The sequence below is a fragment of the Pan paniscus genome, chromosome 1 (genome assembly GCF_029289425.2).
Source record: "Pan paniscus chromosome 1, NHGRI_mPanPan1-v2.0_pri, whole genome shotgun sequence".
NCBI classification, from domain to species: domain Eukaryota; kingdom Metazoa; phylum Chordata; class Mammalia; order Primates; family Hominidae; genus Pan; species Pan paniscus.
Genome location: NC_073249.2, coordinates 90347523 through 90372800, shown reverse-complemented (window position 1 = coordinate 90372800; position 25278 = coordinate 90347523). Strand labels below are relative to the sequence as shown.

The 25278-nt window shown below is 38.9% G+C and overlaps 1 protein-coding gene across 1 annotated transcript in view; it reads left to right on the top strand.

Annotated features, from left to right (window-relative positions):
• Positions 1 to 972: 972 nt before the first annotated feature.
• Positions 973 to 25278, top strand: part of LOC129397826 (serum amyloid P-component-like) — a 73958-nt gene continuing 49652 nt past the window's right edge. The window contains exons 1-2 of the mRNA XM_055112801.1: positions 973 to 1310; positions 23668 to 23772. Of these exons, the coding sequence (XP_054968776.1) occupies positions 23730 to 23772 (43 nt within the window). The 5' untranslated portion in view covers positions 973 to 1310; positions 23668 to 23729. The remainder of the gene's footprint in view (positions 1311 to 23667; positions 23773 to 25278) is intronic.

Sequence of the window (25278 nt, the reverse complement as noted above, 5' to 3'; positions counted from 1 at the left end):
AGCGCCACTGCACTCCAGCCTGGGGGACGGAGCAAGACTCCGCCTCAAAAAAAAAAAAAAAGGGAGAGACAGTTGCAGTAGTGGAGTCTGATAGCAGGAGTTTCAAAGCTGAAAAGTTTTTAAGGAGGATGGAGAGAAATGGACTGGAAGCAGCAATAAGGAGCAAAGAGCTACCCTATCCCCAGGACAGAAAATATCTACTCTATGAGGGGCCACAATAGAGACAGAGCTTCAAGGGAGTGCCAGGTTTCAGTGTGAACACAAAGGTGAAGGAAACATTCAAGAGAAGAGACAAAGATATTAGGGACCTTGCCAGTGATGGGCCATGGATCCCCTAGGGAAAGGATTTGGCAACTGGAAGTGGAGAAAGAGCAATTTAGACTGTGAATGAAGACCTCAATCGAGAGGGGTGACTTGGTGTATTTGATGTGAATATGTGTCAAGCCATTCAGACAGTGTCAGGTATAGAGTAAGTGCTCTATAGTCAGCCACTATTGGTTGTATGGTGACTGATGAGTACAGGGATGTAGGTCATGATGGAACTAGTTCCAATGGACTCCTGGGATGGTTGCATTGATAAATACATGATTTGGGGGGAAAACTATGAGTACAAGTCTTTACAAAAATTTGTGGAGTTCTGGTCTTGTATAAATGGAAGTAAGTACAGGACCTAAAAAAAGGAATGGAGAACCTAGATCACCACAGCTCAATGAAGTTAAAGAAAAGCTATTAAGAAAATACTTCACAAACCTCTGGAGAAAAAGAATGTCTTCAGTGGACCTGAAATTTTTAGGAATTCCTGAAAGCTAGAAAACAGCAGGGCACCAATGAGTATTGTGTGGTGGTTGTAGCTTAATGTTTACACACTCTCACATACTCTTCCCTTCAAATAATGGAGCCTAACTCCTCTCTCCTTGAGTGTGACCTTTGCTTAGTGACTTGCCACTAATGGAGTAGAATGTACAATAGGGACTGCATGTGACTTCTGAGGCTAGGTCATAAAAGGCACTGTGGCATTATCCTTGCTTTCTTCCTAGGATCAGTAGCTCTGGGAGACGCCAACTGTCCTATCTCTAAGGACACTAAGCAGCCCTGAAAGAGGGCACGCATGGGAGAACTTAAGATCTTTCAAAAACAACCAGCTCTAACTCACTAGCCATGTGAGTGACCCCCTTGAATGCTGGTCCTCCAGCCCCAGTTGAGTCTTCTGATGAGCCCAAGAAAATACCTTGACCCATGAGAGGCTCTGAACCAGAGCCAAGCAGCAAAGTCACTCCCAGTGTCCTGACCCACAGAGACTGTATGAGCTGGTAAGTTTTTTTTTTAATTATACTTTAAGTTTTAGGGTACATGTGCACAACGTGCAGGTCATCATTCTCAGCAAACTATCACAAGGACAAAAAACCAAACACCGCGTGTTCTCACTCATAGGTGGAAATTGAACAATGAGAACACATGGTCACAGGAAGGTGAGCTGGTAAGTTTTGAAGTAATTTGTTATGCATAAGTAGATGGTTAATACATTATGTTTGAGCTTTGATGTTAGACTGGACATACTTTTTTATTTTTTAAAAATAACTATAATTGGCATGTAATAATTGTACACATTGTGGAGTATATAGTGATGTTGTGATACATATATAGAGGGTAATTAGCATATGCATCATCTCAAACATTTATCATTTCCTTGTGTTGGGTACATTCAATATCCTTCTAGCTATTTGAAACTACATAATATAGTATTGCTAACTTCAGTCATCCTACAGTGCTATAGAATGGTAGAACCTTTTTAAGTAGGAAAATTTTCTCATCCCTTTAACTCCTTTTTGGGGGCATGACCCATTACCCCCTACATTCTTCTTAAGCTGGATGCATACCAATTTAGGAACAGGACGGGGATGGGATGGAGTGGGAGAAGAGATCTTTCTCTTCACCTACTTACTGAACTTTGACTAATAGACTTCTCATCCTGCAGCAAGTCATGTACCTTGCACAGAGTGCAGAAGGTTTATATTTTTATAACATCCCTCAAAGCACAGAAAAGAGACGAATTTCTTAGTATAGTAATGCACAGGAGCTGTACTAAGAGGCAGTCACTCTTGGCAATGTAAAAAGTCTGATGGACTATAGATGTTTGACCCTGAGGCCATACCATCCACAGCATCTCTTTTGTTGTATTTATTCCCTCTACAATTTATTGAATTTTGCTTTCAAGCTACAAAAGCAGTACCTACTTGTTTGAACAATAAAACAACTGTCAGCATATAAAGAAAGTCAACAGTCTCTTCACTTTTCCTCATTCCCAAAGTAATCAGTGTTAATGGTTTATTCTCTATCTTTTTACCCCTTATCTTTCTGCATTAACAAATATAAAGATACCTATTTCCCTGTGTTTCTTTATGTTTACCAAGACTAAACCACATGCATTACTCTGCAATATGCATTTTTCACTTAGAATATGCTATAACTGTCACTTCGGATTAATACACACATGTTTAACTCATTTTATGTAGCTGCATAATATTCCATAGTAAATATGGAGTATAATTTATTCAACCATTCTCCTGTTAATGGTTGTTTTACATATTTACAATTAAAATATAGTGTGACAATCATTCTTTTAAATATATTTTTACATACTGGGACCTATTAGGTTGTTAGACTTTAGTGATTTATGAGTCAATGGGTATTTTTTTTAATTTTATAACAGTGTTCCAAGTAACTTTAAAATATTTGTAGCCTTTCACAGTGATATCACCAATATATGAATCCCCATTTCTCCATATTCTTGGAAGGGCTGAAGAGTTCTAAACTTCTGTAACTTGAGGCAAAAATGATATCCCAATACTGTTTGACTTGCACTTCCCTGATTAGATGCTGAGCATCTTCTAATGTGTTTTGGGACACTGGCTATTCTTTCAGTAGCCACAAGATTTGCTGAAGAAGACAAGAGAGGATGGATATTTTATTTAATTTTGTTTTTTGAATTTTAAAATTGAGTTGAATAGACTTTATTTTTTAGAACAGTTGTAGGTTCACAACAAAGTTGATCAGAAAGTACAGAAAGTTCTCACATACCCTCTCCCCACTCCCACATACAGCCTCCCCAACCATCAATATCCAGCACCAGTTACAATCCATGAACCAACACTGATACATCATTATCAACCAAAGTCTAAAATTCTCATTAGCATCCTCTTTGTGTGTCGTACAGACTATGGGTTTTGACAAGTTTACAGAGACATATATCCACCATTATATAATCATACAAAATAGTTTCAAAGCACTGAAAAAAATCACCTCTGCACCACCCATTCATCTTTCTGATGATAGCCCCTGGGGATGTTGTTTATATAACTAAGTCATCTAACACAACCTGTTAAGAGAAAGTTAGATTCTTTCTGAAATGGGAAGATAGATATGGTAGAGATGGCTCCCAATGGCTACAGTGGAACTCTGGACTGATATCCTTCTGTTACCCAGCGTAATGCCTGTGTGACATAGCTGAATTTCTACTCTGCCCTAACTTTGCTGATCTTTAAGAAAAAGAATACCTGCAATAAAAATTTTCCTTTATAGCCAGACCAGCTGAAACTGGTTATAACCAAGAGAGATCAACTTCAAAAAAAACCTCAGGTTTCATTATAATCTCATTTCCATGCTAAATGACACTCCCATCAGTGCTGTGACTGTTGACAATCACCATGGCAATGACCAGAAGCCATAAAACGACAAAAAGGAAGGGAGAACTCTGGTTCCAGGGAGTTCACGGCCCATTTTTGGAAAACACGTGAATATTTCTCCCCTTACTTGTAATGTCATTAAAGAAATATTCATTAAAGAAATATTATATTTTAGCCCTCTCACCCTTCACTAGTGGAGAAATTGATTTGTGAGCCATGCCCCCACATCTGAATTCCATGGCCATCGAATAAAGTTTGCTCTGCTTGATGCTCACTTTTCGTTTTGTGTATTGGCTTCATGACAGGAAACAAGGAAAGACTCTATCTTTTGGGGGACCAGCTTTGTCAGTAACACTTCTGCTGAAGACAAGATGAATGATGCAGGCAATGTTGAATGCTACTGGATATCAAAACCTGATAATTTTTAGGGATACAGAAAAGAAGAGAGAAGCTTGAACTGTTGATTCAAGTCCTATTGAGTGGTCACTAAATTCACTCATACTACAAGTTCAGATATGCAGAGAAAATACAAATTCTTTATTGTCTATAGCTGATTTGCTTCCTGCCAGGTCTCTAGTCATTGGTTAACAGGAATAAACAAGTGTATTACATAGTTTAGTCTTAGTCCTATGCAGTAATTCCTACAGTTCATTTAGATAGTAGCCTCTCAATTGGAGAAAAACACAGTCTCTCAGGTAACCTTCCCCACCCTTGTCTCTCTTCCCAAGATCTTGTTGAAACCAAGGGCTAATCTTTTTAGTCACTTGCTTTTTGTTGATTTTTTTTAACCCATGTAGCTGAAAGCCACACTGCTAAACACTATAACTTATCCTTCATGAGCTCCCTTAGAGATAATGCTTCTGATGTATATGTCACCATGGTAACAATTGCTTAAGTTGTTTTCAGGAACTTGGGGGTCAGCTTTTGTCCAACTTAAACCAGTTAAGACCACTGACCTTTCAACTGGGCCTGCACAAATGCTCAAGAGGCGAGCTTTTGATGTCAAAGAGCCAAAAATTCTTCTCTCAAATCGTGATAACACCACCATTTTCTGAACATGCATCCTATAAGGAGCCATGAACACCAACTACACTTGTACACATCATCAGTTACCTCATTTATCCCTACTGCCAGTCACTTTTCTTCATGCTTTAGACCACCTCGCTTCTTTACCCCATGAATATCCCTGAGCCAGCCTTATCTTCAGGGAAGCGGATTTGAGAGCTGTTCTCCTGTCTCCTCTCTGGGTTTCCCTATGAATAAATCTTTCTCTACTGCAAAACTCATCATTTCAGTAATTTGCTGTCTGCATGATGGGCAGAATGAGCTTGGTGTTGTATCAATATCGGGTAGTAGTGAGAAGGGTGTGTGGGTGATGCTTCATAGGTGGAGAAAAGAGGAAAAAGTCTCCCTGTCTCTGCGTGTACCCACCGGTCTCCAGATCTCTACTATTGTCCTCCTGCTGGTTGTAATTCTGTAATGATTAATTTGATATGTCAACTTAACTAGGCCATGATACTCTCATATTTCATCAAATATTATTCTAGTCTAGATATTTTCGTGAAGGTTTTTTTTTTTTTTTTTTTTTTTTGAGATGGAGTCTCACTCTATCACCCAGGCTGGAGTGCAGTGGCGCAACCTCAGCTCACTGCGATGTCCACCTCCTGGATTCAAGCGATTCTGCCTCAGCCTGCTGAGTATCTGGGACTACAGGTGCCCACCACCATGCCGAGCTAATTTTTATATATGTAGTAGAGACAGGGTTTCAGCATGTTGGCTAGACTGGTCTTGAACTCCTGACCTCAGCTGATCCGCCCACCTCGGCCTCTCAAAGTGCTGGGATTACAGGCGTGAGCCACCATGCCCGGCCCTTCGTTAAGGTATTTTTAAGATCAGACTAACATTTAAATCTGTAGACTTTGAGTAAAGCAGATTATCCTTTATAATGTGCGTGGCCTCATCCAATAAGTTGAAAGCTTTAATAAAAAGAGACTGACCTCCCTGAAGAGGAAGGGATTCTGCCAGCAATTCACCTTTAGACTCAAACTGCAACTCCTCCCTGGGTCTCCAGCCTGCTGCCTTACCCTGCAGATTTTGAACTTTCCAGCCTCCCCAATCATATGAGCCCAATTCCTAAAATAAATCTCTCTTTCTTGATAGAGACATACATAGATAGATAAAGACAGGGTGATAGTTGCTTCCTTGGACCACCTGTCTTCTGGTTTATCTGGACAAAAAGATACACACATATACACACACCTATATGTATATACATATGCATATATGTATATACATATGTGTGTATATATATGTGCATGCACACACACACACACACACACACACACACACACACTGTAGTCTGTGGCTGGTGAACAGATGATCCACTCTTCTGGCTTGGGTTATTCTTCCATGACATCACCCATATCTTCCTGAGCCAAGGTGGACTCCCAGCTTTGGGTGTTTACCACATCTTCCTGCAGAACCCTTAGCTTGGCAATTCTCTCCTCTTCTCCAGCCTCAGTTGTGTTGTTTACTTTCCTTGCCACAAGTTTCCCAGAAGTCCCATATCTCTTGATCTATTGTCCTTACCTAAAACCGCTGAGAGTGTCTTGGAAATGTCCTTATGCATTCTCTCTTATCTAGGTTGAGCTGCCTTGTTTTGGACTGCAGGCTCCTGCACATCAGATATCTGGAATTCAAAATCAGATCTGAGTCAGGAGCTCTCTGTTCTTAACATTGCCTTTACTTCTCAAATGTTCCCTTCACCCAGTCCGAGCTGAAGACCCACATTTTGAATATAAGACTCTCCTCCCTCACACTGATCTTGTCCCTCAGTGGAAAGGGAGCAGGGTCTTCTTAGACTTCCCTTATTTTTATCTGTTTTGTATATAAAGAATCAATCCTCATGGAATAGCTACTAAAGGTAGAAATACCTTCTTCTCTACACTATAGGAAAACTTTAGAATTTACTTTTCCTCAGGGCTAATTGTTGATAGGTAAGCTATGTATGGGAGGAATGGAGTGCTTCTAAAATAATTTAGCAAATTATTTCATAGCACAGTAATCTAGCTTGTAAAGTTATTTACCTATTGCATCATCTCATTGTGTCAGAAGCCAAGTATTGTCTGGGTCTTCCTTCTTTCATCTCTAACATTTATTAGCATTTTCCTCACCCCAGCTCTATCCCAGATGGAGCCACAGGCCAACTAGATGAAGGACACAGCCTCAGCATGTCAAAAGAGAAACACTTATATTATGCTCATGGTGTACTCTTTGAAACAGTTATTTATATTAATTTATTTAGTCATCATAACGGCTCTACAAAGTAGACACTAATACCATTCCTGCACTTGAGGAAACTGGGGTACAGAAAGTTTAAAAGCTTGCCCAAAATCACACGGTTATAAGAAGCTGAGCCAGGACACAAACCCAGACAGTCTGGCTCCAACATCTTTGCTATTAATCACTCCTATAGCTGCTACTATATTCACTGTGAATCATGCACCTGGAATTTTTGTGCCGTACAGCAATCCTCTCGGAACGCCAATTGAGAGTGATCTATTCTATCCTAAGCCCCGAGTTCATCTCTGTGTGGCCATTGTGGGTCCAAGTCCCTGGAATGATTTTTCTCTCAGCTTCACACTGGTGAGGCTGTCAGGGAAGGTATTAGCACAAACAGGTGAAATTCCATGCCAAGTCCCAAGCACAACGTCACAAATCACTTTTATCTTCCATGCGCTCTATGAAAGACATCTAAGCCACTTCCCTAAAATGACCTGATAGATTAGGCTTTTGTCACCCAAGTGCCAAGGACTACCTAAGCTTAAGGTATATGGTAGTGAACTAGGAATTTCTGGAGAATATAGCTGAGGAGAGAGGACAGTAAGGCCTCTGATGCTATGAACTGCTCTGGACTCTGGGCATGGCTAGCATGGACACTCTAGCAGCTAGCTTGGTGCCTGCGCAAACACCCGCCCAAGTTTTGTGCTTGAAACCCAGTGTGTCCGGAATTGGTGGGTTCTTGGTCTCACTGACTTCAAGAATGAAGCCGTGGACCCTCGCGGTGAGTGTTACAGCTCTTAAGGTGGCGCGTCTGGAGTTTGTTCCTTCTGATATTCGGATGTGTTTGGAGTTTCTTCCTTCTGGTAGGTTCGTAGTCTCGCTGGCTTCAGGCGTGAAGCTGCAGACCTTCACGGTGAGTATTACAGCTCTTAAGGCGGCACACCTGGAGTTGTTCATTGCGCGGCTGGAGTTGTTCTTTCCTCCCGGTGGGCTCGTGGTCTCGCTGGCTTCAAGAGCGAGGCTGCAGACCTTCGTGGTGAGTGTTACATCTCATAAAAGCAGTGTGGACCCAAAGAGTGAGCAGTAGCAAGATTTACTGCAAAGAGCAAAAGAACAAAGCTTCCACATTGTGAAAGGGGACCTCAGCGGGTTGCCACTGCTGGCTCTGGCAGCCTGCTTTTATTCTCCTATCTGGCCCCACCCACGTCCTGCTGATTGGTAGAGCCCAGTGGTTTGTTTTGACAGGGCGCTGACTGGTGCATTTACAATCCCTGAGCTAGACACAAAGGTTCTCCAAGTCCCCACCAGAATAGCTAGATATGGAGTGTCCATTGGTGCATTCACAAACGCTGAGCTAGACACAGGGTGCTGATTGGTGTATTTACAAACCTTGAGCTAGATACAGAGTGCTGATTGGTGTATTTACAATCCCTGAGCTAGACATAAAGGTTCTCCAAGGCCCCGCCAGAGTAGCTAGATATAGAGTGTCCATTGGTGCATTCACAAACCCTGAGCTAGACACAGGGTGCTGATTGGTGTATTTACAATCCCTGAGCTAGACACAAAGGTTCCCCACATCCTCACCAGACTCAGGAGCTCAGCTGGCTTCACTCAGTGGATCCCGCACCTGGGCTGCAGATGGAGCTGCCTGCCAGTCCCGTGCTGTGCACCCGCACTCCTCAGCCCTTGGGTGGTCGATGGGACTGGGCGCCATGGAGCAGGGGGCCGCACTCATCGGGGAGGCTCGGGCGGCACAGGAGCCCACGGAGGGGTGGGAGGCTCAGGTATGGCGGGCTGCAGGTCCCGAGCCCTGCCCCACGGGAAGGCAGCTAAGGCCCGGCGAGAAATAGAGTGCAGCGCAGGTGGGCTGGCACTGCTGGGGGACCCAGTACACCCTCCACAGCCGCTGGCTCGGGTGCTAAGCCTCTCATTGCCCGGGCCGGCAGGGCCGGCCAGCTGCTCCGAGTTCAGGGCCCGCCAAGCCCACGCCCACTCGGAACTCCAGTTGGCCTGCAAGCGCCACCTGCAGCCCTGGTTCCCGGCGCCTCTCCCTCCACACCTCCCTGCAAGCTGAGGGAGCCAGCTCCGGCCTTGGCTGGCCCAGAAAGGGGCTCCCACAGTGCAGCGGTGGGCTGAAGGGCTCCTCAAGTGCTGCCAAAGTGGGAGCCCAGGCAGAGGAGGCGCCGAGAGCAAGCGAGCGAGGGCTGTGAGGACTGCCAGCACGCTGTCACCTCTCACCAGGACCCTGGTAGTGTAGGCTCAGGAGAGACTCTCCTACTCTGTAGATTGCAAAAATCTGTGGGAAAAGCGTAGTAGTTCTCGGGGTGAGTAGCACAGTCCCTTACTGCTTCCCTTGGCCGGAGGGAGGGAGGTCCCCTGGCTCCTCACACTTCCCAGGTGAAGCAACACCCCATCCTGTTTCTGCTTGCTCTCTGTGGGCTGCACCCACTGCCTAACCAGTCCCAGTGAGATGAACTGGGTACCTCAGTTGGAAATGCAGAAATCACCTGTCTTCTGGGTTGGTCTTGCTGGAAGCTGCAGACAGGAGCTGTTTCTCTTCAGCCGTCTTGGCCTGTCCCCCCATACAAATTTTAAATAGGTTTCTTTTTTATGGCTGCAAAGAATGTCATTGGTATTTTTTTTTTTTTACTTTTTTCTTTTTTTAAAAAATTTTATTATTATTATACTTTAAGTTTTAGGGTACATGTGCACAACGTGCAGGTTTGTTACATATGTATACATTTGCCATGTTGGTGTGCTGCACCAATTAACTCGTCATTTAGCATTAGGTATATCTCCTAATGCTATCTCTTCCCCCTCCCCCCACTCCACAACAGTCCCCGGTGTGTGATATTCCCCTTCCTGTGTCCATGTGTTCTCATTGTTCAATTCCCTTGATAAGAATTGCATTGACTCTGTAAATCACTTGGAATACTATGGACATTTTAACAATATTGATTTTTCCAATCCATACACACACAATATCTTTCCACTTAGTTGTTATCTCTCCAATTTCTTTCATCTCTGTTTTATAGTTTTCATTGTGGCATTCTTTCACCATCTTGATTAAATTTATTCCAAGGTATTTTATTTTTTGTAGCTATTGTAAATGGGATTGCTTTCTTGATTTCTTTTTTAGATTATTCATTATTGGTGTACAGAAATGCTACTGACCTTTGTATACTGATTTTTTATTCTGAAACTGTATTGAATTTGTGTATTAGTTCTAGAAGATTTTTGGTAGAGTCTCTAGTGTTTTCTACATATAAAATCATGTCCGCTGGAAACAGGAATAATTTGACTTCCTCCTTTCCAATTTGTATGCCTTTTTTTTTTTTCCTTTCTTTTCCCTAATTGCTCTGGCTAAGACTTCCAGTACTAAGGTGAATAGGAGTAGCAAAAGCTAGTATTATTTCCTATTCTATATTTTAGGGGGAAAGCTTTCAACTTTTCCTAATTTAGTATGGTGTTAATGTGGATTTGTCATATATAGCCTTTATTGTGTTGAGATATGTTCCTTTTTTATCTAAGTTACTGAGAGTTTTTATCATGAAAGGATGTTGAATTTTATCAAATGCTTTTTCTATATCCACTAAAGTGACAGTTTTTCTCCTTGATTCTGTTAATATCATGCATCATGTTTATTGATTTGTGTGTGTTGAATCATCCTTGCATGCCTGAAATGAATTCCACTTGAGTATAGTGAATGATCTTTTTAATGTGTTGTTGAATTCAATCTGCTAGTATTTTGTGGAGAATTTTTGTATGTATATTCATCAGAGAAATTTGCCTGTAGTTTTCCTTTTTTGTTGCTGTTGTGTCTTTGTATGGTTTTGGTACCAAGGGATGCTGGTCTTATACAATAAATTTTGTATTTTCTTCAATATTTTAGAATAGTTTGAAAAGTATTTGTATTGGTTCTTCTTTAACTGTTTGGTAGAATTTAGCACTGAAATCATCAGGTCCTGGACTTTTCTTTGGTGGGAAACCTTTTATTTCTGAATCAATCTTCTTACTCGTTATTGATCTGTTCAGAATTTTTATTTCTTCATGATTCAATTTTAGTAGGTTGTATGTGTCTAGGAATTTATCAATTTCTGTTAATGGTTTTCCAATTTATAGGCATATAGTTGTTTATAATAATCTCTAACAATCCTTTGTATTTATTTGATGTCAGTTGTGATGTCTACTTTTTCATCTTTAACTTTATTTATTTTAATCTTCTCTCTTTTTCTTGATTGGTCTAGCTAAAGGTATGTCTGTTTTGTTTATCATTTAAAAACTCTTTGTTTTATTGATCTTTTGTAATTTTATAGTGTAATTTATTATTTCTTTTCTTTTAATATTTTTGGGTTTAGTTTGTTCTTGTTTTTCTAATTCCTCAGGTGCAACATTACATGGTTTATTTTATATCTTTCAAATTTTTGGTGTATGCATTTATTGCTATAAGTTTTCCTCAAATAACTGCCTTTGCTGTATCTAATAGATTTTGGTATGTTGTATTTTCATTTTCATTGTTTGAAGAAAGTTTTAATTTCCTTTTTAATTTCTTAATTGACCCATTTGTTATTCAGGACTATATTGTTTAATTTTTGTATTAATTGATTGTTTTCAGGATTCCTCCTGTTATTAATTTCAGATTTTATCCCACTGTGGTCAGAAAAGATACTTGATATGATTAAGATATTTTTACATTTTTTTGAGACTTGTTTTATGGCCTAACATGTGATCTGTCCTGGAGGACATTCCATGGGCTGATGAAGACTAGATTTTATAGCTGTTGAGTGGAATATTCTGTAAAAGTTTCTTAGATTCATTTTATATAGAGTCCATTTGAAATCCAATGTTTCTTTACTGATTTTCTTTCTAAATGATCTGTCCATTGCTAAGCATGGGGTGCTTAAGTCCCCTACTATTATTAAATGTTACAGTTTATCTCTCTAATTAGATTTATAACATGTGCATTATATATTTGAGTATCCAAGTGTCAGATGCATATAAATTTATAGTTGTTATGTCCCCTAGTTGAATTGACACCTTTATAACCATCTTTGCATCTTTTTACTTTTTTCACTTGATGTCTAGTTTATCTAAGTATAGCTATTTTTGCTCTCTTTTGGCTTTCATTTGCATGAAATATCACTTATCCCATTTCCATAGAATATCCTTTTTCATCCCTTTACTTTCAGTGTATGTGTGTCCCACAGGTAAAATGACTCATTTGCAGGCAGCATCTAAATGGGTCTTTTTTTCTTTTTTATCAATTTACTCACTCTATATCATTTAATTGGATAACTTAATCAATTTACATTCAAGATTATTACTGATAGGTAAGAACTTACTACTGTCATTCTGCTAGTTATTTTCTGGTTATTTTATAGATCTTTTGTTCTTCTCCCTCTCTTGTTGTTTACCTTTGTGGTTTAGTGATTTCTTTAGTGATAAGTTTTGTTTCCTTTCTGTTTTTCATATGTGTATCTGCTGTAATTTTTAAAATTACTCTGGGTTTACATAAAACATTACAGCTATAAAATACCATTATAAGTTGATAACAACTTAGCTTTGGTCACATACAAATATTCTAGACTTTTACCCTCTTCCCCACAATTTTTCATTTTGTTGCCTTAATTAAAATCTTTCTATGTTGTGTATTTCTTAACAGTGTATTTAGTTTTGGTAATTGTAGATGATTTTTAACCTTCATACTAGACATTTGAAAGATTTACATACCACTATCACAGTAATGCAGTATTCTGAATTTGATTATGAGCTTTTCTCTCAGTGAGTTTTATATTCTGTGATTTAATGGTAATAATTAAAGTCCTTTCACTTCCATTTAAAGCATTCCCTTAATCATTTGTTGTAAGGTCAGTATAGCAGTAATATGGTTTGCCTGTGTCCCCACCCAAATATCATCTTAAATTCCCATGTGTCATGGGAGGGACCCAGTGGGATGTAATTGAATCATGGGGACAGGTTTTTCAGCAGTATCACTTATTCATGATAGTGAATATGTCTCACAAGATCTGATGGTACTATAAGGGGGAGTTTCCCTGCACAAGCTCACTCTCTTTGCCTGCTGCCATCCATGTAAGATGTGAGTTGCTCCTCCTTGCCTTCCACCGTGATTGTGAGGCCTCTCCAGACACGTGGAACTGTAAGTCCATTGAACATCTTTCTTTTGGAAATTTCCCAGTCTCAGGTAACGTCTTTATCAGCAGCGTGAGAACAGACTAATACAAGCAGTGAAACATTTCCATAGCTTTTACTTGTCTGGAATTTTTTGTCTTCATTTTTGAAAGATAGCTTTGCTGAGTATAGTATTTTTAGATGATGATTTTTTTCTTTTAGCACTTTGAGTAGGTCATCCTATTCATGATCCTATTCTCTCCTGGCCTGCAAGGTTTCTTCTGAAAAATCTGCTTATAGTCTAATGGTGGTTCCCTTACATATTGACTTGATGTGTTTAGAATTCTTTTTGTCTTTGACTTTTGATAGTTTAATTATAATGTACCTTGGAGAGGATCTCTTTGAGTTGAATCTAATTAGGATCCTTTAAGCTACATGGATCTGCATATTCATATCTCTCCCAAAACATGAGACATTTTCAGCTATTATTTCATTCGATAAGTTTTCTATGCCTTTCTCCATCTCTTCTTCCTATGAAAATCACATAATGCAAACATTTGTTCATTTAACGGTTGATGTCCAAAAGGCCTCATCGGATTTTTTTTGCTATTTTTCATTCTTTTTTCTTTTTTTTCCCTGACTGGGTTATTCAAGAGACTGGTCTTCAAGTTCAAAAATTCTTTATTCTGCTTGATCTTAGACTGCTGTTGAAGCTTTTAAGGGTATTTTTATTTCATTTACTGAAGACCTCAACTCCAAGATTTCTAAGTATTTTTTAATGATATCTATCTCTTTGTTGAGCTTCTCCATCAAATCATGATTTATTTTCTTGATTTTATTATATTTTCTATCTGTATTCTCTTACATCTTCCTGAGTTTTCTTAAGATCATTATTTTGCATTTTTTTCAGGTAATTTGTAAATTTCCATTGCTTGAGGTCAGTTACTGCAGATTTCTATTCCCTTGGTGATGTCATGTTTCTTTGCTTTTTTGTATTTTTTGTGTCCCTATGTTGATATCTGTGCATCTTGTGGAATGGTCACTTCTTTCAATTTTATACAATGGCTAACACAGGGAAAGATTTTTGCCTGCAGATGTGTCCTAGGGTATTGTTTGAATAGGGTGCATTGGCTTTGGCTCCATGTGGGCTCAGAAGTATAGTCTCCATGCAGTTCCTTTAACTGTAGTCAATGTCAGCATGCCTTCAAATACCTTAGAAGCCTAGGCTGCAGGAGTTTGTGCAGCTGTTCCACTGGATTGGGTGTAGCCACCCCACTAGTGGGTTGGGGGGTACCAGGCCATTCTGCATGGGTGCATAGAGGCTGCTCTGCTGGGGTCACTCCCAGCCTCCCTACTGGAGGCAAAAACAGCAGTCTGTTTTATCAGTGCTTGAGGTCAGCTGGACCAGGGTTGGGCATATCCTATTTACTGGGGAAAGGGACATGAGGCTGCTTCACCAGAGTCAGGCAATGCCTCTTTCCTAGGCATGACTATCTGTTCTTTGGACAGTGGGGCATCAACTGGGCCTGGGTTCCACAGTTACAGCTGTACTGCTGGGCCTACACTGCAAGTAAATGAGGTTGGCATGCTACAGTCACTGGGATGGAAAAGATGAAGTGCCTCCTAGGCACTTTATTCTTAAGGGGTATGGGGCTATGGCTACTTGACTAGGAATAGTGCACTACCATGTATGGGCATGGTGTAGTGGTGGTGGAACCTTGGGGATGGGGAGATGCAGTTGCTACTGGCCCTGGAACATGATGTACTGGAGAAGTGACTTCAGTCTTAAGATGGCACTTTAGGGTAGCAGCTTAGATCATGGAGGAGGGAGCATAATGTGGGCTGCTTCTTTGAGGTAATATGGCCATGTGAACTCCAGGCAGTTTCCTTGACTGGTCTGGGGGTCTTTGCAGACTGCAGAGTTCTCCAGCAGCAAAGACTGCAGCAAGTGTCCATGGCTTTAATTGGAGCACTTGGGGGTCTCCCATTCACTTTTTCCCAGTAGGAAGAGTCCATCCTGATTCTAAGCTGATCCTAATTGGGGAGATGGGGTGACAAAGACAGGGTATTTTGTTGCCTTTTTAGTGCAGCCATCTCAAATCTCCATGCCTCACAGGGTCTCTGTCATTCCCCTGTTTTACTCAAGCACTCTCCTTCAGATACTGTCGTTGAAATGTGATTGTTTATTGTTTTGGTCCTTTTTTGTGCAGAGACAAGCATTAGGCAGCACTAACCAGCCATCCTGCTGATGTCACTCCCTTCTATTTCCTTCCCTAGAAATTCTCAATGTGAGGATTTCATCACAAGGCCTTTTGTGAAGGCTTTACCTCTATCCATCTTAAGAATTTCTCAGTAAACACAAAGGGCTAAAACAAAAAACAAGCCTCTTCCCTTTAAGTGTACAACCTAGTAGATCCACATCTCTTCCATTTACATTGACCTATTGGATATAATGTGATCATATGGCATCTGTTGTTTTTAGGGTTTCCAAGTGAGATATTGGTGGATCACTAAGAGTCTCTTACACATTCACTAAACCAGTGATGGTTCTTAATATAGGCTGTCCACACATTGATGAATGTGCAAAATGATTCATTGGACTGGGAAGAAAATACTTAACATTTTATTTATTTGTATCTATAACATAATAAAAATAAGGTTTACAGACATGTAATGTGCATATTGGCAATGATACACTCAGAGCCTATTTGAGATGGATTCATTTCACATACAGTACACATGCTTTCCTGAGTGTGAATCTATGGCCCAGGGCCATTAACAGTAGGGAACCTCACACATTATGCACTTTCAGCATATTGAATATTAAGACAAAAATAATGTACATGTATCTGTCTACATAAGTTTACAGATGATCTTATCTAGTTTTTATTACATTAACCATCATAAAAGGAATGAGGGGCTTAAAAAGATTCCTGTGAGAAATTGCAAATTAAAGAGACTCTTCATAAAGCAAGCACAAGCAAACAACCAAAAAGTGGAAGTCCTATTACTTTTCCTGCTAGAACAATCTCTTTATTGGCTACACTGTGAGCTGAAACAATTACACATTTACTTCCATTATTATTAATGATGAACTTTGCCTTGATGATATATAGTGATGTAAGAGACTAGCTAAAATTGATAAAAAATTAATATTATATATTTCAAATTTAACTCAACTATTTAAATGTTTTATTTTTGTGTTTTTACATGCACAGATTAGTATAATCAACTATGTATAACTTACAAATAAATGAATTTGTAACTAAGAGATGAATTCAAAAAATTGTAAAGAAAATTGTGAATGTTTAAAAAATAAGTTTGAAGACCACTGCACTACACCCATCCCAGTCTCTGTCTTAGGAATGTAATGAGAGTTATGTTATAAAACTGCCAGCTTCCTTCAATAGGGAAAATGGTTATGACATGTGTCTTTTCCCTCTTCTTGAGAAGAGGGAAAGGAGCTGGCATTCAATAGAAAATAATGAAGAAGAGGTATTAGAGAAGAGAATGATGGAAAAAAATCAATCTTCCACCACAGGAAGAACATATAAGATAATATTTGAAGTTAAGGTAAGTGAGCAAAGACAAGTCAGTTCCTGGTTAAGGTACCGGGTAAAAAAGAAAAGACCACCAAAAGAACAAGGGTGAGGCTGTCTCCACCAGAGAACTGATTTATGGACTGTACAAACATTAGAAGGGCCCTTCTTTTTCTGTTGGTGGATCTCTGCATGTGCTGAAGGCTGAGCTGCATTATAAGCTCAGCTCCACTAGCTGGGGGAAAGAACACCGTTGCTACAATTCTGCTCCATAATAGCCTTTCTGGGAATGCTGTCTTCCAGTTAGCCCAGTAAACCAGAGCAGAGCTGTCTTTCTCTCCAGGGAGCCATGTGGGCCACAGCTTATCTCTTCTCCTGCCTGGATCCCCCAGAGTTTTTTCCAGGGGCAGAGGAAGTTTGCATGAGACATGCTGATGCTCTCAGGTTTTGTCCTCTCTTGGGAACTTTGTAGACTTCATGTCACCAGCCCCCTCCACTGGAAGCACTAAGTTTCTCCTTGTCCTAGGTGCTGAGGGTTCTCAAGAGAGGTAGAGCCCTTTATTTTTCTGAGCCAGAGGAGCGAGATTTCCAGCTATGAAAGAAAGCAAAAACTTTATTCCTAATGATGTTAGTAGCTGGGGCCTTCTCCATACTTCCTAGTTTCTGAACTCTCTGTGCTGCTGAAAAACAAAGACAATGCAAAGTCAGGTCCTAGTTCATCTAAAGAGATCAATGCTGCTCTTACATCATTTCTAGGATAAAATTATGTCAATAAGAACAGTTTCTTCTCAGTCCACTCCATATTCTCAGCCTTCAGCAAGACAAACACCATGCACTGACATATGAGGCATAATGTTCCTTCTCTCCAAATCAGACAAATGTTAGAAAAGAATTGCAGTGAATTAGAAAAAAAAGAATGAAATCTAAGACCACTATCCTATTCTCTGGCTTCTTCCCCCTCCCTTGCATGCAGCCACGTATTCAAAGACAATTTCATCCCGTATCTTAAAAATCCCATTGCTCACCACAGGCAGTTTCACCCTTTAGTTCTTTCTTACATTTTACAAATTCGAGCTATCTGACTCCTCTGTTCAGTCATTTTAGGCTCTGAAGGGGCTTTTATCAAATAAAACCTAGTATTAAAAAATGAAATAGGAGCTGGAATGTCCAGGCTGACACTATTCTTTCCAAAATATCACTAATGGATAGAATTATTTCTCCAATAATGCAGCCAACTTCGTGCAGTTAAGAGGAATGTCTTTTTATAGAAATTCTCTATTTCTATCTCCTGCCCACACCTCTCCAAGGACAGTACTACTTCAACTCCCAGGGAAGACCTCCCTTTCTGGGATAGAAAGTTAATTCTTCCTTGTTGGAGACCCTCAGAACAAGCATTCAAGCAGATCAACCACATCCACATACAGAATTAAGCCTATAAGGGCCAAATGCTCTACCCCTAAAAGAGATTCTAGAGCAGTGAAAAGTAACTTTAAAATTTCATTGATCAGTAAAATTTCCCATTTTTAAAATTTCGCCAAGTAATTTTTTAAAAATCTGTCATTATTACTGCTTTATTAAATTAACAATATTTTTTTTTTTTTTTTTTTTTTTTTTTGAGACGGAGTCTCGCTCTGTCGCCCAGGCTGGAGTGCAGTGGCGCGATCTCGGCTCACTGCAAGCTCCGCCTCCCGGGTTCACGCCATTCTCCTGCCTCAGCCTCCCGAGTAGCTGGGACTACAGGCGCCCGCTACCACGCCCGGCTAATTTTTTGTATTTTTAGTAGAGACGGGGTTTCACCGTGTTAGCCAGGATGGTCTCGATCTCCTGACCTCGTGATCCGCCCGCCTCGGCCTCCCAAAGTGCTGGGATTACAGGCGTGAGCCACCGCGCCCGGCCTAAATTAACAATATTTTATATCACCAAACTACCAAGGCATCATTGTAGGGACATTTCTTTAATTTAGTGTTTTATTTAAATAGGTTTATCATTATTTTTCAAATTTACCATATAGCCCTTTATTTCTTTTTTTTCCCCCTCAAGCTAGGGAAAAATAGTGGAAATTTGACAAATACAAGTCTTTGTGCTATCCATTGGGCTAGAGGAGAGTAGCAGAGAGCAAGCAGCTTCCAGGAGAAGTTTATTCTGTTACGTGTTAAAGGTGAAAGACAGGGAAAAGAAGCTGACATGATCATTCTGGGCTCGAAGGACACATTTTTACAGGCTTTTAACCCATAGGATGTAAACTTTTTTTATTATACTTTAGTTCTAGGGTACATGTGCACAACGTGCAGGTTTGATACACAGGTATACATGTGCCATTTTGAAGATGAAACTATGTCTTGCAATTCTTCAGATTCCCATGATGTCAAACAAAGAACGTGTGGGCAGTACAAACATAATAATATTTTTATTTTATTAGGTATTGCTTGCTTTAATTGATTTTTACAATTTGTCTCACTTATTCAATACTTAACATACATTTATTTGCACACTTATTTTTCTTCTGTTGTGCAATCTTGTGTACTTTAACTAAAAATTAAGCCCCTAAAAATGGATAACTTTATTTTTTATATAGTTGGGTAGCAGATATAAACCTCAGTCTATGAATATACGGATACAATAAAATTTACTTTTTCTTCTCTTTTTTGAGACAGAGTCTCACTCTGTCGCCCAGGCTGGAGTGCAGTGGCTCGATCTCAGCTCACTGCAACCTCCGCCTCCCGGGTTCAAGCAATTCTCCTGCCTCAGCCTCCTGAGTAGCTGGGATTACAGGTACCCGCCACCACACCCAGCTAATTTTTGTATCTTTAGTAGAGATGGGGTTTTACCATGTTGGTCAGGCTGGTCTCGAACCCCTGACCTTGTGATCCACCCATCCTGGACTCCCAAAGTGCTGGGATTACAGGTGTGAGCCACCGCGCCTGGCCTAAAATTTACTTTTTCTGTATTTTGGCCTATATTTTTCCTTTTTTATTGATACACATAGTAATACATATTTATGGGGGTACATGCGATATTTTGATAACTACTATGTGTAATGGTCAAATTAGGGTAATTGGGATATTTATTACTGCAAACCTTTATCATTTCTTTGTGTTGGGAACATTTGAAGTTTCTTTGCTAGCTATTTAAAAATATACAATAAATTCTTGTCACCCTGATGGGTTAACAAACACTAAAATTTATTCCTTCTAATGGTATTTTTGTATCCATTCACCAATCTCTCTTCATTCTCCCCTCTCTCCAGGCCTTTCCAGCCGCTGATAATCACCATTCTACTTACTATCTCCATGATATATATTTTTAGTTCCCACGTATGAGTGAGAACATGTGATATTTGTCTTTCTGTGCCTGGCTTACTTTCTCTAACATAATATCTTCCAGATTCATCCATGTTGTCACAAATGACAGGATTTCATTTTTATGGCTAAACTGTAGTCCATTATGTATATATCCTACATTTTCTTTATCCATTCATCCATAGATGAACATGTAGGTTAATTCCATATCTTGAGTATTGTGAATAGTGCTGCAATAAACATGGAAGTGCAGATATTTCTTCAATATACTGATTTCCTTTTTTTAAGTATATACTCAGCAGCAAAATTGCTAGATCATATGGTAGTTTCTATTTTTAGTTTTATGAGGAACTTCTATATTGCTTTTCATACTTGCAGTACTAATTTACTTTTCTACCAACAGTGTATGAACATTCCATTTTCTGCACATCCTCACTGGTATCATTATTTTCAGTCTTTTTGATAATAGCCATTTTAACTGGCTATATCATTTTAACTGGTCATTTCATTGCAGTTTTGATTGCATTTTCCTGATGATTAGTGATATTGAGCATTTTAAAATATATATTTTGGTCACTTGCATGTTTTCTTTTGATAAATGTATATTCAGGTCTTCCTCCCCCTTTTAAATCAGATTATTTGGGATTATTTTTGCAATTGAGGTGCTTGAGTCTCTTGTTTCTTTTCTCTTGCTGCTTTTAGGACCCTCTCTTTGTCCTTGACCTTTTGAGAGTTCGAATGTTATATGCCTTGGAGTATCGTTTTTGAGTTTAAGCTGCCTGGTGATCTTTGACATTCTTGTGCTTGGATCTCCATATGTTTCTCTAGGCTTGGAGTTTCTCCATTATTATCTCTTTGATTGAACATTCTACCACTATCTCTTTCTCCACTCCCTTTTTAAGGCCAATGACGCTTAGATTATTTTTGAGGCTATTTTTTAGATCTCACAAGCATTTTTCATTTTTTCCTTTCTTCTCCTCTGATTGTGTGCTTTCAAATAGCCCGTCTTTGAACTCTTTTTTCTGCTTGATAAATTCTGTTGTTGGGATACTCTGATGCATTTTTTAGTTTGCCAACTGTATTTTTCAGCTCCAGGATATCTGGGTGTTTTTTTAAATTATTGCTTCAATCAAGAGATTTTTAAATTTATCTAATAAATTTCTAAATTGTTTTCCTGTTTTCTTAAAGTTTATTGAGCTTCCTCAAAACAACGATTTTGAATTCACTTTCTCAGAGATCACACATTGTCACATTGTCTTCACTTTAGGATGTCACTGGTGACTTCTTTAGAACATTTGTTGAGGTTATATTTCCCTGAATGTTCTTGATGCAGGTGAACATGCATCAGCGCCTGATGTTCTAGTTCTTACAAAGGTGCTTTCTTGTGTGAATAGTTGTTCAGATGATTTTACTAAAGGAGGACAATTGCTCAAAGATTCTACTCAACCATCTTCTTCACCCCCCTTCTCCAAACCTGATCTATTCTTTTTTTTTTTGAGCCTCTATCCCATTGAGCTTTGAAAAAATATAGCCTCACTTTACTAGGGATTCCCCTTCTGTTCCCTAAGTTGTACCAGTTTTTCAGAGTCTTGTGAATATTCAACAGCACAACACTCCTATAGGAGTGGCCCTATAGGAATTGGGTCATCTGTCCACACAGGTAATCAACTGAAAGATGTCCATTATCTTTATCAGCTTCATTTTCAGATCCAGTAGTTCTCTCTGCTGCTTTCATGCCACACCTGGGACATGAAATTATAGTGGAAGTATTTGACACAATTATCAGACGCTGATAGAATAGTTAAATGAAAAATTGTATGGAGACAAAAAGTTTAAACAACTCATTAACAAACTTGATTGAATTTATATATACATGTATATAGATACAGATGTCACTACTCACCAACTGTTGAATACACACTCTTTTCAAGTGCATACAAAACATTTTTTAAACTTGACTATATGCTAGGTCATAAAGCAATTCTCAAAAAATTTCAAAGAATTAAAATCATGTAGTGTATATTTCCTGACTTATAATTAAGCCAGAAACCCAAATCTGTTAAAAAATTATTTTTAAAATTTTAAATATATTTTTAACAAACAGCAGGTGAGAAATAAATCTCAGTGGACATTAAAAAATAATGTATCTGGATGATAATAAAGATAAGCCATGTAAAAACTTGTCAAATATTGCTACAGCAGTGATTATAGAGCAGTATACAGCTTTAAATGCACAGCTTAGAAAAGAAGATAAAAATCAATCAATTAAGCATTTGTAACTTAAATCAAACTAAGGATCTATAATTCAATAAATTAAGGCAAGAATTTGTCAAATAGAAAAGAATAAACTAGAGAAGATCAATAAAGCAAAAAGTTTGTAATTTGGAGAAACCAATGAAGTTAATATTCCCCTACCTAGACAGATCAAGAAATAAAGCAAGCACAAAAAACAAATATCATGAACCTATGGGCATGTGAAATCATAAGAAGATATTACAGATAATTTTATATCAAATATTTGAAAAGTTTTAGATAAAATAAACCTAAAAATATAACTCATAAAATCAAACACAAAAAAACTGAGAATCTAAATAAACATTAAAGAAATTGAATTTATACTTTTAAATCTTTGTATAAAGACAACGCCTGGATCAGATCAGATGATCGCTGTTAAGCACCAATCTTACAAAAATTGCTCCAGAGAATAAAAATGAGGGAACTTTTCCCAATTTATTTAGTAAAAGCATAGCCTGATAGCAAAATCTGACAAGGACAGTAGTAGTATTTAAACCTGGTTATTCATCACAATTGTGTTGGATTTACTCCAAGGATTAAAGCTGGGGTTAACATTTTTTAATCAATACATTTATTTCACCACAACTCAAAACAAGAAAAGCACGTCATCATCTCAATCTATGTGGAAAAAGACTTTCATGAAATTCGGCATCCATTCATAATGAAACTCTTAGCAAACTAATCCCAGAAAAAAATGCTGCCAATACATTTTAGAGCATAGATTTATTTAGTCACATCATTCTGGCTGTTCAAAATATATTTTCAGTTACTCTTTAATTCTCTGCTGCTCAGGGTAATAAAGAACTGATTAATGAAGATCTTAATAACTATACACAAAGCCCTCTGTTTAGGAAAAAAAATCATTTTACAAGCTTAACAAAGCATTTAAAAATTAAATTTTGCAGGCAACTTGAAGCATAAGCAATGCAAAAGTAGTAGCAGAAACATAAGGAAAGTAAGCTAATAATGATCCAATTCAAATGCCAATCATATTTATTTCTGAGTTCTTAGATGGCGCTTGGTGATAAAAAACATTTTACTCTAGAGTTCAGAAGTGAACTCTTTTCCATTGCTCTAGAATATCAGGATGGCAGATGTACCTCACTTATACACACACACGCAAAAGAATCTCTGATAGCCAGATTACTTCCACAAAGAACTGGTCCTTGTGGAACCCATTTCCATAGAAATCCTACTCGTGTCCCAGGACTGTCTTGGAATGAGCCCACGAAATATCCCTGCTATAGACCTTGCCTCACCATGCCTTTCTATTGACCCAGGGTCCAGCAATGCCTCAGGAGGACTCCTAAAGCTAGTAGCAGTGAGCGCTAGGGTGGTTAAATATTCAATGATTTGGAGAGCAACATTTTAACCCCACTGTACAAACTGTATTCTTTAATTCTCAACTTAACTAGAACTAATTCACTGTCTTTGTACTAGGTTTTAAAGAAATGGAGCCTGCAGGTAAGGGTGAAGCTAAAGAAGCCTCAAGAACAAAGTAAATGTCTGCAGAAGTTTCTCTAGCTGTAGAACCAAGCTCACATAGTAAGTAGTAGATTCTCTAAGAAACAAGAACTTATTCTTATGTATGCCCAAGAAAAAGAAAAGAAGAAAAATATTTACCCAACAAAATGTTAGGTAAGAAAAAAGCAGATTGAACCCTTTTATTAGCAGTTTTTTTTCCCACTTTTCCCACATGCCCTCCAGCCCACCCCACTACCTCTCCTATTTGTCTGAGCAAAGTCCAATGCCAGCAGCAAGTGTGAGCAGGCTACACAACACCCTCACAAAGTGCTAAGTGTCTCACTAGTTAGGGGAGCTTCTGCCACAGAGCTCAGACCATTTACAGTTTACCTACATAGGGTAGGAGGTGGAGGGTGTTGAAGAGAATCAATAATTTGGATTTTTCACTTCTTCACATATCTATGTGTCTTGAGTCTGAGCTTCAGAAAGGTAGAAAGAGAATGACCTTTGGCTGAGAAATCAGTGATAGTTAATTATTAAAACTACCAGTTACTGTTTGCCTCCCAACCTTTGTGGCCCAGATTCCAGTAATGAGAAGATCCAGAAGCATTTGAAAGTATTCATGTCAATGAACAGCCAAAGTAGAGAAAAGATGTATATAGCCAAAATCTTCATGCCCCAGGAGCCCAAGTTTGGAGATCTTTGTTTCATTCTCAAAGGACAGCTCTACTTATCCTTCCAATGATCACTGCCAAGTTCTCTTTAGCCATGGTAAGGTCTCCATTAACTCTGGCCTTGTGGTCTGAAGGACAAATCCTTAGAGTATGTATGTTGACTTCTCTCACATTGATTAGAACAGTAGTTCCCAGAACAATGACAATGTGCTCCATCTTCCTCCCTCCCTCCCTCCCTTCCTTCCTTCCTTCATTCCTTGTGCTTTTTGAATATTCACTATGAGCATTGCACAGGCCCAACCTTATTCATCACCCTCACTTTCAGCAGATTGCATCACCTTCTCTTTTATAGAGATCTAAGGAGCCTTTCCACTCAGAACCCAAAACCCCACAGTGTAACCCTCTCTCTCTGGCCTAGTATCCTCTGGGAAAAAAAGTGTCCCTATTGCTGCACAAATTCTGGAGCTAAGGACAAACACCTTCACAAATAATTCCTGTTTCACGTGATGCAGTCTGAAGAGGATGTGGAAAATGCTGATAGATAATGCTATGGAGTCAGTGTCATTTAGGGAAAAAAAAATCACTCAACTGCTGATTCTGGAAATATTATTCTCTATAATCTTAATTTTAATCATTTAAGTTTAACCCGGTTCCTTTCTATTCTCAAGTTTAAAACCTTGCTATTATAAAACAATAAAGGTTTATCAGTGTCTACCTAAACCAATAAAGGTTTATCAGTGTCTACCTAGCACAATTTACATTTGATAGGTATACAGCATATTTCTTAGGGAAACAGATATCTCCTCAGTGCAACCACATTTTGTTTATTTTCTAATAAAAATTTTTTACATTTAAAAATAAAAAATATATATCTATCATTATTATTGTAATCCTGTGACTAAAGTCCCAGTGG